This window comes from Furipterus horrens, unplaced genomic scaffold, assembly GCF_987537825.1.
Source record: "Furipterus horrens unplaced genomic scaffold, mFurHor1.1.pri manual_scaffold_8, whole genome shotgun sequence".
Taxonomy (NCBI): Eukaryota; Metazoa; Chordata; class Mammalia; order Chiroptera; family Furipteridae; genus Furipterus; species Furipterus horrens.
In genome coordinates, this window is record NW_028327178.1 from 110603209 (window position 1) to 110616320 (window position 13112).

General features: G+C 65.0%; 1 protein-coding gene across 1 annotated transcript; it reads left to right on the forward strand.

The window, feature by feature from the left end:
- Positions 1–2441: 2441 nt before the first annotated feature.
- Positions 2442–11259, forward strand: ARFGAP1 (ARF GTPase activating protein 1). Its single transcript, XM_090286650.1, has 14 exons — positions 2442–2586; positions 4139–4202; positions 4406–4515; positions 4656–4827; positions 5146–5246; positions 5836–5925; positions 6152–6248; positions 7372–7428; positions 7880–7912; positions 8602–8631; positions 9344–9400; positions 9701–9760; positions 10278–10354; positions 10911–11259. Exons 2-14 carry the CDS (start codon positions 4143–4145, stop codon positions 11206–11208), a joined length of 1242 nt encoding a protein of 413 aa, XP_090142776.1. The 5' UTR covers positions 2442–2586; positions 4139–4142; the 3' UTR covers positions 11209–11259.
- Positions 11260–13112: the final 1853 nt, after the last annotated feature.

Sequence of the window (13112 nt, forward strand, 5' to 3'; positions counted from 1 at the left end):
GGCTCCACAAAGCCACTGACTCTGAGGCTTCCAACACGCTGCCCTTGAACTCCCTTCAATTTGATTCATGTTGAGAACTTCAAGAGCCCCAGGAAGAAACCACAAAGATGCTCATATTACTATGACCGAAAATTAATGGGCTGTGGGCAGTGCTGAGAGAAACACAGATGATCTAAATATGTCAGACAGAGTGGCGCACGGCGGCTGCTGTCCACTTTACTGCCCTGACTGTGCCTTTGTCCAGCGGGCATCTCATCTTCTCTGCAACACCGTCATTGTCATCCTCCCAGCCCTGGAATCACAGAGGCAGAGGCTGTGAGGCGACAGGCTCGCCTCGCCCTGTCCTTGGAAGGGCCACCCCTCTGGCTGTGAGGACATGGGCCTCATTCTGGGGGTGAATGTGGCCCCAGGCCCCCCACAGCATGGGCGGTGATCAAAAAATGGAAAATTCAGCCTCCATTGGTTGTTTGGTCTTGTCAGTGTTGAATGCTGGCTCCAGCTGTGTCCTCTCAAGGAACGCTTTCCCTTTTCCTCCCTTCCTCTTCAATGGCTCATTCTTCACAGCCTGCCTCCTCCAGGAAGCCCACAGTGACTGGTCCAGCACTTGCCTGTCACTCTCTGAACCCATGGAGCCCAACCACAGGATCTGAAATCTCCAGTTCATGTTACCACCTGTGTAGACGCCGTTGGTGCCTCGTCGACATCACCTGGCTCTTGCCATGTCTGTGAATGCCGGTGGCTTCTTACTGCAGGAACCAGCAACTCCTTCGGAGCGTGGCCCTGCCACAGGGGGTGCTCATGCTCAGCTGGGCACAGGGCAGGCTGGGAATGTCCGGGAGTTAAGACAAGCACCCAGGGCACTGCTCAGCCAACGATGCAGGGAAAGCCAAATTAAACTGTAATGAGGTACCACTTTGTACCCACCAGAGTGGCTGCAATAAAAAGACTGACACTACCAAGTGTTGATAAAGATGTGAAGCAGCTGGAACTCTCAGACCGCTGTGGGGGAGGGAGTACAAATTGTACAACCATGTGGGAGGACTGTCAATTTCTTATGAGGTTCAACATACTAGAGAAATAAAACATATGCCCACAAAGAAACTTGTGCATGAATTTCAGGGCAGATTTATTTGGTATTGCCAAAACTTAGAATGACTCCAGTGTCCATTATGGGAATGAACAAACAACATGGTGTGTTCACTTCACAGAATACTGTTCAGCAATAAAGAGAAATGAGGGACCCCAATTCGTGCGACAACATAGATGAGCATTGAAAACATGATGCTCATGCATATTGCATGATTCCATTTATGTGCAATACCTAGAATAGATACACACAACCACATGGATGGACCTTAAAAACATGCTAAGCGGAAGAAGCCATAAGTCCTTGATTCTGTTCCTATGAAGTTCTAGAACAGACAAAACTAAGGCCTTAGAATAGAAGGGAGAATGTGGTTGCCTCTAGCGGAGGTTACCCTGGGGATGTATTTGCCAAAACTCACTGAACTGCACATTTTATTGAATGTAAATCATACCTCAGCGAACATGTTTATACTTCACTCCGAAAGTTATATACATCAATGAAAATATGTGGAATGCACGGAAAAGCACGAACTGAGAACACCAAATATCACTTGCCATTACACCCTCCAGAGAGCATCCCTGTGAACAGTTAGTTACCTTCCCACAGTCCCACGTTCCCATGTTCCGGCTCCTATGACTCACACTGCTCTGCAGCTGGCTCGCCCTGTCTGTCTGTCTGTCCCTCCCTCTCTCTCCCTCTTTCCAGCTGCTCCACATCCCTTCCCACCCTCTCCACCTCCCACTGCGGAAATGGGCTCAGCCAACGGGAAGCAAACTCAGATCAGAGGGCGAGAGGCCACACGGGCCAGGTATTTATTCTCATAGCTTCTCCTGCTGGTCACCTTGGGCTGGCGCCGCCCTCAGCCAACGTGACAGGGTCCTGAAGATTCCCCTGTCAGGGTGCGGGAACCTCTCCGCCCCCCTTTCCTGGAGCCTCAGAATTACAGTGGTTTCCCTAAACCCACCACATCTTCCTAGTTGGTTCTCCTGTACATTAACCGCCCCCGAATCACCCTAATTTGAAGAGGCCAGCAGTTTGTCGTTCAGATCCTGACGGTGCACGGACGCCCTTCGGGGTCCGCGTTAGCGATGACGGGCGGTCCGCGAGCCGTGGCGGACCCGCTGGGGCACGCAGGGCCGACCAGGACGCGGCGGAGCGGCGCGAAGCGGACCAGCGGTCTGGCCCCAGGGCTGTCTGCGCGGTCCCCTGCTCGCGTCCGCGTCCCGGCGGACCCAACACTCCCGAAGTGCTCGGGACGCGTCCCCATGGCGACGGTGGCTGGGCACACTTCCGGTCCACAGGGCAGAGGCGGAAGTCCCGCCCCTGCCAGCAGCTCCCGGCTTCCCACGAAGCCTTGCGAGACGCAACGTAGCCGGAAGCTGGTGGCGGCCAGGTAGGCGGCCGGCGAGCGTCCTCGGTGCGGCTTGCTGCGCGGCCGGAGCCGGGCCCGCACTGCGCTGACCCCGCCGGGTCCTGGTGCCAAGGATCGAACCCCCCCGGTAAGCGCGCGGCCGGAGTCCCCGGCGCCTGCGCACGGGGCCCAGCTCCGCGGACGCCCCCGCCCCCGCCCGGACCCCGGGCCCGCCACCCCGGCCTCCGCAGCTGCCCCCGCGCCCGCGACTCCGCAGTCACCGACTGCCCGTCGCCCCGCCTGTGCCCAGCCGCCCGTCCCCTGTCCCCCGCGGAGCCGGGGCCTGGCCTGCACGCAGCGTCCGGTGCGACCCAGCCCAAAGGGGCTCCCGGCTCTCCCGCGGGCGTCGAGGGGCCAGGCTGGTCGGAAGCGGCGGCTTCGGGCCGTCTTCCTGCCTTTCTCCCGCCCCTTGCGGTGGGTGATCATCCGGGGCGCAGGCAGGGGCGCAGGGAGGGGACTCGCCGTTGTCTTCCCCGTTTCTGTGGATTTACGCCGAGGAACTGAGCTCCCGGCCCGGCTTGTCAAACCCCCTCCGTACAAACCGCCGACGTGAGACGAGCGTGGGCTCGTTCGTGCGGGTCTGCTGCTCCTGCGGTGCTGCTTGCTTCCGAGGCCGCGGGGCGGGCAGCGGTCCCGGCCCCGGCTGACCCTCCCCAGGTCGGAAACAGGCTGTTGGAACGAGCAGGCGTGTTCCTGGGCGGAGCCGCTGTAACAGCCCGAGGGCCAGTCAGGGTCCTTAGTTACCCCTGGCCACGCAGGGGCGAGGGCATCCCCGCGCAGGACCGCGCGGCCTGCACTCTGGTAGGTGGCTTCACGGGCGGGCCAACCGCGGCCTTCCTGGGCACAGCGGTGACATTCGGTTGCAGAAAGAGCTCCACTGAGCCATCTTGGTTTCAGGCGTTAAGACAGGAGCTCTGTGATCCTCTTTGGGGATAAATTATAGCTAAGGTGTTAAAAGGGAGAGACGTTTGTACGAAACAGCATTTCAGAGAACTCAGGGATTCTCCCAACCACAGCAGTTCGCCGAGGGGGGCTCCTCTTCCATCCAGGACAAGTCAGTCACTTGTCACGGATTTTCACCTTAGTGGCTGTGCACACGATCCTCCCACTTCATTTGACAGTGAGAATGCAGAGCAGGCTCCCCCAGTTCTGACTCCTGTTGCCCACGTGCTGTGGGCCAGAACGAGGGGGCAGTCGCAGTTCTCCGGACGGCGTGGGCAGGTGTGCGTGTGGGCCCCGTGCACCAGCCCACACAGGCTCTCCTGTGGCCGTCGTGAGACCAGGGTCTGCAACGGGCTTTGCAACTCCAAACGCACCACATCATCTCTCCACGTGCGTGTTTGCCCGCTTCTGCCTTCCATGCTGTGGTGACAAGGTTGCGCCAAAAGGGCCGGGCCAGGGGGCCATCCTGGGCAGTCTTGCTGTGTTTGCCCTCGAGATCTGGTTGTGTCCAGGGACCGTCCCACGCAGCACAGAGAAGTCCAGGGCAGGAAGGAGCTGCTGGCGAGCTGTGGTTCGTTTCCATCAATTACAGACAAGTGTGCACTGAAGCTGTGTTTTTGGTGTTTTTGCGCTGACAGGGGCTTGTTTGTCCGGTGACCTACTTGTAAGCTTTCAACGCTTGTTTCTCTTCTTCACAGCGTCATGGCCAGCCCCAGGACCAGGAAGGTCCTCAAGGAAGCCAGGGTGCAGGATGAGAACAATGTGAGCGCCCACTCGCTTTGCTGCCTCGGCCGGGGCTCGCGCACCTCCCGGGAGCGCCTTGCAGCCCCAGAGCCTGCTCCCCTGCCTCTGGTGGTCCCCTGCCCCACCTCTTCTGCTCCCTCTTGGGGCCACCCTTTGGGTGTGCGGGGCCCCCGGGCCCTCCCCCGAGCTGCCTGGGCGAGTCGCACGTGGCTTCTCCACAGGTGTGTTTTGAGTGTGGTGCGTTCAACCCTCAGTGGGCGAGTGTGACCTACGGCATCTGGATCTGCCTGGAGTGCTCGGGGAAGCACCGCGGGCTGGGTGTGCACCTCAGGTCAGCGCCCGCCCGCCCTGCCCGCCCCGCCCTGCATGCCCTGTGCTGCTGGGAGCACCCGTGGCTGGGCCCCGGCGGGGGCGGGGGCTCTCAGTGGGAGGCCCAGCCCTTGAGGCCTTGGTTGCCCCTCTGCTCCCCAGCTTCGTGCGCTCTGTCACCATGGACAAGTGGAAGGACGTGGAGCTCGAGAAGATGAAAGCCGGCGGCAACGCCAAGTTCCGGCAGTTCCTGGAGGCGCAGGAGGACTACGACCCCTGCTGGTCCCTGCAGGACAAGTATAACAGCAGAGCTGCCGCCCTCTTCAGGGACAAGGTGAGGGCCACGGCAGGAGGCACGCGGCCCTCTCCAGGCCCCTCCCTGCCTGGGAAGCAGCTGGCCTCCCTCCTCACCCCTGTCCATCTTGGATAATATGCTCCTGAGGATTGCGGTGCCCATCATGGCACAGAGCTGGGTCCTTCCTGGACACTTGGGGTTGCAGCCCTGACCAAGTCTTGTCCGCGCCACTGCAGGGACCTGTTTTCAGTGTTCATGAGACAGGTCCCACCCCCAACCCTGGCCCTGGAGCCCATCGGCACGACTCTAGCCACAGCTGCTGATGGCTCTGGGCTCTCTAACCCCGGCGCTCGGCAGGTGGCCACGCTGGCTGAAGGGAGGGAGTGGTCCTTGGAGGCGTCGCCTGCGCTGAGCTGGACCCCGCCGCAGTCCAAGACGCTGCCGTCCTCCGCCCACCGGTACCTGCTCCTCCGACCACTGTCCTTGGCCAGCCCTGACCTTAACCGTAGCTCTTCCCAGAGTCAGTGGGAAAGGTGGCTGTTTGGGCTGCTGAAACGAGATGCCCTCCATTGCCAACCAGTGGGCGCGTGGCTGAGAGGAAACCGGCCGTCGCCCGGGCCTTGGGCGCCCGCGCAGGCCAGACCCTGTGAGAACACGCTCACGTGTGGCCTGAGGGTCACCCCCGCCCCAGAGCGCAGACTGCCGTGGGCGAGCTGACCCCATTCCGGGCTCTGCGTCTCATGCGAGGGGGCTGGTGCTTGGGTGACTGCTCTCAGGAGGCCCCCCTCACCCCGGGTGCAGGTCTCCCCACCTGCTGCCCCTTGTGTTAGGCCCGGGTGTCCCCGTTGTCGGGCCCCGTCCATCGGGCTGCACTGTCCTGTGCACCTGTCCTCTTCCTGAGCCATCTCCGGGTAGAGCTGGACTCCAGCTCAGCACCAACCCCCTGCCCCCCACCCCGTGGTCCTGACGCACCTCCCAGAGGCCCTGCTGTGTCCTTGGGCATCTGCTGCCCCCTGGTGGCCGCACCAACCCGTGACTCCGTTTCAGGGCCCCCGGCCAGCCGCAGAGCTCTGCCTCCGCCTCCGCGGACAAGGCCTTCGAGGACTGGCTGGACGAGGACCTCGGCTCCTACCAGGGGTGAGGCCCAGGGCAGCGGGGCTGGAGGGGTCCCCCGGGTCGGTGCCAGGATGGCCCATCTGTGAGGGGGCTGGGGTGCAGTGGAGCCCGATGCTCAGACATGGTGTCCGTCCTGCACTCTGCCCGTCTGCGTCACCGCGTGGTGGCCGCAGCCTGGCCATGGGGGCTCCCCGGCTGGGCACAGCGGCCTCAGTGGGCAGTGGTGGCTGCTGTGTTTCCCTGCCAGGGCCCAGGAGAGTCGCTATGTGGGATTTGGGAACACGGTGCCGCCTCCGAAGAGGGAGGACGACTTCCTCAACAGCGCCATGTCGTCGCTGTACTCGGTGAGCACCCGTGGGGACAGCCTGCGCGCGTCCGTCTGCTGCTGCCCGCACCTCTGTGGCTCAGTCGGGTCCCAGAGGGTTTCCCTGGGCTCCTGCCTTTGGCAACAAACGCATTTTGCGTGAGCGAGGCGTGTTTCCTCTGGAGCGTGATGTCCTGAGGACGCGGCGTAGCCCTGTCTTCCCGAGCGCTGTGGGGCGGTGGCAGAGGTGACGGCGCTGAGCTGCACGTTCTGCCGCCCTCGGCCGTGCGCAGCCCCCGCCTGCCCCTGCCGCTCCCAGTCACACCATCGTGTCCCAAGGAAGCCGCTGCTGGTTTCAGAAACAGCGATGCTTCACGGGAGCTTCAGTGTGACAGGGACACTTGCACACCTGACGGCCTGGCCAGGAGGGCGCTTCCTCATGGTGGCGGGTGTCTGAGTCGCGCGTCCATGAAGGAGCTGGAGGGGCTCTCAGGAGCTGTCCCTGCCTGGCCGTTTCGGCCGGGTCCTGCCTCGGGCAGGCGGTGGGGGGGCGGCCCACCCGCCGCTGCGCACCGTCCGGCTCTGCGCGCTCGCTCCGGGAGTGAGTGGCTTCTCAGTAAGTTTCTTAAAACCCCCGCCACCGGGCCGCGGCTGGGCCTCCGGGACCTGGACGGCAGGCTTTCCGCCGGGGCCGGTGCCCACCCTCCAGAGCGCAGGGTCCTGCATCGTCACTGCCCCTGTTCCCCGCAGGCCTGGGTGATGGACCGTCTCCTGCGTGTGTGGCCCTGTGTTTCTTGAGCGAGAGGGACTGGTAGATTTAAGTGAGGTGCTCGTGCTCCTAAATAGTTTCCATCTGATTTGGAGGCTTGGGGGGGACCCTGAACGTAGATACAGAACAACTGGCTTCGTGGCCCTGCCCACCCAGGGTTGGTCTGTCTTGAGTGGGTGCCAGACTCCTGCCCTGCAGGGGAGGTGGGGGCACCGGGAGCTTCAGGCAGGGCTGGTAGTGCCACCCTGTGGCCCAGGCCTGGCTCTTCCGCGTCCTTCCGGCCGGAGCGGGCGACAGCCAGACCGCCTCCGGGACGGGACGGTGCAGCAGTTCAGGAAGCGGCCTCCTGGGCCATCGCGTGTGGCGCCTTGACGTGGCCTCTGCTTCCTTCCAGGGCTGGAGCAGCTTTGCCACTGGAGCGAGCAAGTTTGCCTCTGCAGCCAAGGAGGGTGTGAGTAGCCTGGCCCCGCAGTCCCGCCCGGGGGCCCGGCAGTGCGCAGCCCGGAGGGCGGCGTCATCGTGGCTGGGAGGGGGGCTCAGCCTCGAGGTTCCGCTCCTCCCAGCGGGAGTGTGGCGGTCAGGTCGATGTCCCTCCCGTCGCAGCAGCAATGACTGGACTGCAGGCAAAGGAAGCTGCGGGCCTGCGTCCCACTGGCTACCAGGGGGCAGTGACGTGGGCTGGGCTGCAGAAAAGCCCAGTGACAGTGAGGGTGGGATTCAGGAGGCGCCCTGCCCTGTCGGGCTCCGGGGGCTGCACGGGTGCCCCCCACCCTCCAGTGGGGGCTGGCGTCCCAGGCGGGTTTGCTGGGCCCCTGGGAGCTGTCAGGCCCTTGGAGCTCCTGCTGGGTGAGGTCTGGTGGCAGCAGCTGGGCTGGGGCAGCATCTGCCTGTTTCCCTTCCAGGCCACGAAGCTGGGATCCCAGGCCAGTCAAAAGGTAACTTTTGAGGCGCCCCTGCACCCTGTGCTCTGTGACACCCCTAGTCTGGCATCCCGTTGGGTATTAGGGTGCTCTGGTGACCTCCTCAGGCTCTGTGCTCAGAGAGGGGCAGTGCCGTGTGCGGATTTGTTCCCCAAGTTCACACCAGCGTGCGTATGTCAGGTGCCGCGGGTTCGGCAGGCAGGGGGAGAGGCTGCACCCGCTTAGGACCTGTGGGACTGAAGTGTCACCCCGGACGTCGCAGTGGGGTGCGGGGCAGCCGCAAGGCCTCCCATTAAGAAGAAGCAGGTGCCTGTGCCGCCGGGTGGAGGGGGCTCCGTGGGGCCGTGTCCCTGGTCCTCAGGCCTCGGGCCTTCTTCAAACCCTGGCTGTAGCCCCGCAGGCCCACCGGGTCCTGGGGCTCTGGGCTGGGCCGTCCTCCCAGGGCGGGGTCACAGGGCAGCCCAGGCCCAGGGGAGCGAGGGCTGGCTCCTCCCCCACCCACTGGGGGCTCCTGCTCTGCTCCTCTGTGGGCTCCACGGGGGGCTCTGCACTGGTCAGTGGTCGTGGAGGCTGCTCCCAGGCCACCCTGGGGCCCCAGCGCGGGGAGGCTGGGGGTGCATCTCTGGGGGCTTCTGGGGGCGCCTGTGCTGCTCCACCTCCTCGCTCTCTCCTCTCTCCCGCAATCCCCGTGCCGCTGGGTAAAGTTCTGGGGTTCCAAGCAGCAGCCAGAGCCGGTAAGGCCCCGTGTCTGCCCCAGCATGCCGCCTCGTCTGTGGCCTGTCCCGAGTCTGTGCTGATGTGCTCGTGCTCGGAGCTGCTCGCCGGCCCGTGCCCGCTGCTCGGGGACCCACGCTCCCCTCTGTGACCCTGAGTGCAGAGGGGCTGATGGTTGCGAGCCCCTGCAGCTACTGGGCAGGACTTCCACGGTGTAGCAGCCTTGACCCAGACCCTCCAAAGGCGCCTTCCCGCAGAGTAGGGTCCTGGCACCCACCGTGTCGCTTGTCCCCCCGCCCCCCGCCTCACCTGAGCAGGCCTCGGTCAGCTGCTTCTGTTTCTTCCCACCCAGCCAGCTCCCGAGTGCCCGCTGCAAAGCAGGTGGGGCTCATGTGGGCACCTGGGATGCGCCCCGGCATCCCTGGGAGCACAGGACTGACTGTCCTCACCCAACAGGGTCCACAGGGCCCTGAGGGGAGGTCCTGGGTGAGGGCAGCGCAGGGTGGACCGAGGGCTTGTGCCGACTCTGGGCCCTTCCGCACGGCCGCGTAGTGGGGGCCGCGGGTCGGCCTTGGCAGCCAGGGGCTCGGGGCGGAGTCTGCACTGCCGAAGGGCGCCCGGTGCTGGTGGGCTGCCCGCAGAGCTGGCGGCCGCTGAGCTGACCCTCGTCCTGGTGTGCGTGTGCTGCCCAGGAGCCCCGCGTCCCCCTCATGGTCTCTGTCCTTCACACAGGCGTCAGAGCTGGGCCACAGTTTGAACGAGAGCGTCCTCAAACCTGCCCAGGAGAAGGTAACGTGCTGACACCAGGCACCAGGCAGTGTGCTCCCGTGTCCCCGGCTCGGGCCCCGGGGATTGGTGGGCCGGAGCTCCCAGCAGGCTGTGCGGCTGTCCTTGGGAGGGTGTGGGAGAGGCCGAGGCCGGGGCCAGGGGGTGTGCAGTGTGAGCCCCCTGGGCTCAGTGAAGCAGGGTCGCCAGCTCCCACTCCTCCCCGTCCCTTCTGGCGCCGGGTCTGCAGCGGGGGCGCTGCCCGCAGTCGGGAAGGGCGGTCAGCTCCCGCCCTCGGTTCAGGGCGCTCTTTGGCCCACGCAGGTGAAGGAGGGGAAGCTCTTTGACGACGTGTCCAGTGGGGTCTCTCAGCTGGCGTCCAAGGTAGGGCGCCCGCCGACGTGCAGGCACCACTGAGCGTCTCCACATTCCGGCTCCGGCACCAGGAGCCCAGGCCGGGCATGGCGCGTCCTGGGTCCCTGCCGTGGCCCAGTGGCCTGGTGCGGCCCTGCTGCGGGACTGCGGAGGGGCAGGCCTGTCCTCAGTGCCGCCCGCGGCAGGGATGTGGAGACGCCCAGCGGGCAGCACAGCCTCTAACCTGCCGCTTTTTCTCTGTCCCCTTCTTGCTGCCGCTGGCTGTCCCCGGTGAGTGCTGAGCCTGCGGGCTTGCTGGGGACGCGGTGTCCGCCTCACTGCGGGACAGGCGTGTGTGTGCCTGCGGCCCTGCTTCCTGCACCGGCCAGCGGGCCGCCCTCACTCCTGAGGGCCGGGCCCCTCACGGACCGCGTCTCGGGGAACTGTGGGCAGGGTGGGCTGCCACTGCACAGCAGGTCTCTGAGCAGGGGCTGCTGCCGTGTTCCGTGTCTGAGCCCGGCTGAGCCACGTCCCGACCCCCTTCCAGGTCCAGGGAGTTGGCAGCAAGGGATGGCGGGATGTCACCACCTTTTTCTCTGGGAAAGCAGAGGACCCCTTGGACAGGTAGGCTGGGTCCCTTCTTGAGGCACCTCTTCCCTGGGCTTTGTCCTGGCGCTTGCCCTCTGCCCTCAGCGCAAGTCTGGGTCTTCCTGCTGGAGCCCAGTCTGTTGCCCTTCTCCTTCTCTGGCCCGCGGGGGGCCCTGCGGGGCTGACGGGCAGGGGGTGGTGGCCCGCCCTGCTGGACTGTGTCGGTCCACTCCCGGGCGGGGTGCGCTCCCTTGGCTGTGGGCTGGGGTCACTACCCCCTTCCTGAGGCGCTGCATGGTACTTCCAGGGCGTGACTGCTGGTTGTGTCCACGGTGCGGGGGCCTCATGGGCCTGGGTGTTCTCTTGTGCTCCCTTCAAAGTGCCTCCGTTTGGGGGGCGTGGAGCATGGGCGCTGGCACGGAGGCCTGTCGGGGCCCCTCCAGCAGGCGCGGTGCCGGAGCCGCGCTGAGCCTGCTTTTCCTCGGCCTGAGTATGAGGACAACAGGCGGGCCCGTGGGCAGTGCGGGGGCGGCTGGGGGGTGCGTTTCCCGGGGCTTGGGGAACAGCTGTTCAGAGCCCCCATCTCCCCAAGACCCCTGGAGGGCCAGAGCTACCAGAACAGCGCCACGGACCAGAGCTTCTGGGAGGCCTTCGGGAGCGCTGACCCGGCCAAGGCACACAGGTCCCCGAGCAGCGACAGCTGGACGTGCGCGGACGCCTCTGCCGAGAAGCGGAGCTCGGACAGCTGGGACGTGTGGGGCTTGGGCTCCGCGTCCAACCACAGGAGCAGTGACAACAGCGACGGCGCCGAGGCCCGGGCCAAGACCCCCGGGAAGGCAGCGCCGAAGGCCGCGCAGGTCGATGAGGGCTGGGACAACCAGGACTGGTAGGCTCGCGGGCCCCGCGGGTCCGCCCTTCACTCTCCTCCAGGCTCCTTCTGTTTGTCTGTGTGAAGATGGCATCTGGGGCGGGGCCGCTGTCCTGCCCACATGGGGGACTCGTGCTTGGGGCCTTGCTCTCCGGGCTCCGAGCTTGTGGTGGGCAGAGGCTGGGCCGCTGTCCTGCCCCAAGGGTCCCGCGCTCCTGCATCCTCGGCCGCGAGGGCCCTGCTGCCGCAGGAGGCCAGCCGCACACCTGCTAATAAACGCGCTCCCCACCGTGCCCCTGACGCGACCTGCTGCTCCGTGAGCACCAGGCTTCCTGGCGTGTTGTCGTGATCTCTGAAGAAAGTGCCTCGAGTCCTTCTTTTTTTCTTTTAAGGCTATTTATTTTTATTTTTAGAGGGGAAAGGAGGGAGAAAGGTGAGAAACATCCTCTCGCACATGGGGACCTGGCCTACAGCCCAGGTCTGTGCCCTCACTGGGAACTGAACCCGTGACCTTGGATTCCCGGCTGGTGTTCAGTCGACTGAGCAGCTCCGGCTGGCGCAGTGCCCCACATCTTAAGGGGCAGATTAAAAAAGCAGCCCCCGAGCACCTGCAGTGTCTGCCCACCCTCCCTCCCCACCCCTCTGCCAGGTTGGGCCTGAATTTGGCCTTGTCCTCTGAGCTGACAGCCCCCGGGATGCCCTGCACAGCTCGGAAACAGGGCTGCAGGTGTGGTCAGGCAAGAAGGTGGACCCCTCCCCAACCCTAGGCAGCTGCAGAGGGGCATTTGCCCACAGGGACTCAGGTGACCGTGAGGAAGACGGGAGGACCTGTGGCCAGTGTTCCCACAACCAGGCCTTGTTCACAGCTGGGAGGGGCGTGAGCATCCCAGCCACACCCACACTCCGTCCCAGCCAGGCCCAGTGTTCTGTGGCGCTGTCCTTCCTGCCCTGGTTTTGCGTCCTCACGCTCATCTGTGTCCCTGTGTACCTGCAGCCCCGTCTGCTGCCCATTGGTCCAGGACAGCGTTACCTGTGGCAGGAGGCAGGTTGGCCCCTGCACCCTCTGCCAGCCATCCTGTCACCGCTGGCCAGACCCTGAGCAGGCTTGGTGGGAGCCCTACCCCCACCCCCAGTCTGCTGAGCCCTGAGGCTCCCCTGGTGTCTGGGCAGTTCCGTCCTTCCCTATCTGGGAGGCCACCTGCCCAGGGCAAGGTTAGATTGGGAGCAAGTCCTGTCTGCCTGGGAGTCCCTTCGACACCATGCATGTCACTGAAGACGGTCCCAGCCCGAGGCCTGGCCCTGCTGCTGTCCAGCCTGCCTCTAGGGCACCGGGGGGTGGGACTCTGGGACCCCCACAGGCAGTGTGCAGGCGCCCTTGCTGTTGTGCCGGGTGAGCGAGGCAGGACCTGGGGCACAAAGCCCCTAGCAGGCAGACTGGTCTGGGGGAACCCCCAGTTGGCTACTTCTGGTGTGACATGGGGCCCCAGGGTGCAGGGGGACGCTGCGTCCCGGAAGCCAGGCCCATGGGGGCCGTCCTCTGCCCCGTGTGCCCCAGAGCCCTGCCCTGCCCCGCCCCGCTCCCCTCTGGGCTTTCCCACAAGCAGTGGTGCTCATCCGCTGCACACGTGCTGCCTCCACAGCCTCCTGTCCCAGGCAGCCCTGCCTGGGGGCCTGCAGGCCGCTCCTGGGACCCCACGCGTGGGCCAAGGAGCATGGGGCTTCTGCTCCCTCAGGTCAGAATCCGCCCCTGGGCCCCCCCCCCCCCCCCACGGCAGGGGTTGGGGCGGGCGCTGGGCTGGGCCCCGGGCCTGCTGGGTGCAGGGACTCTGGGGCAGGCCCACAGATGCCGGGCGGACGGTCCAGCCGCGAGCGCCCGAGACTTGATGGTCTCACGGCTGTGGAGGCTGCGCGTGAGCGCGCCCGCGT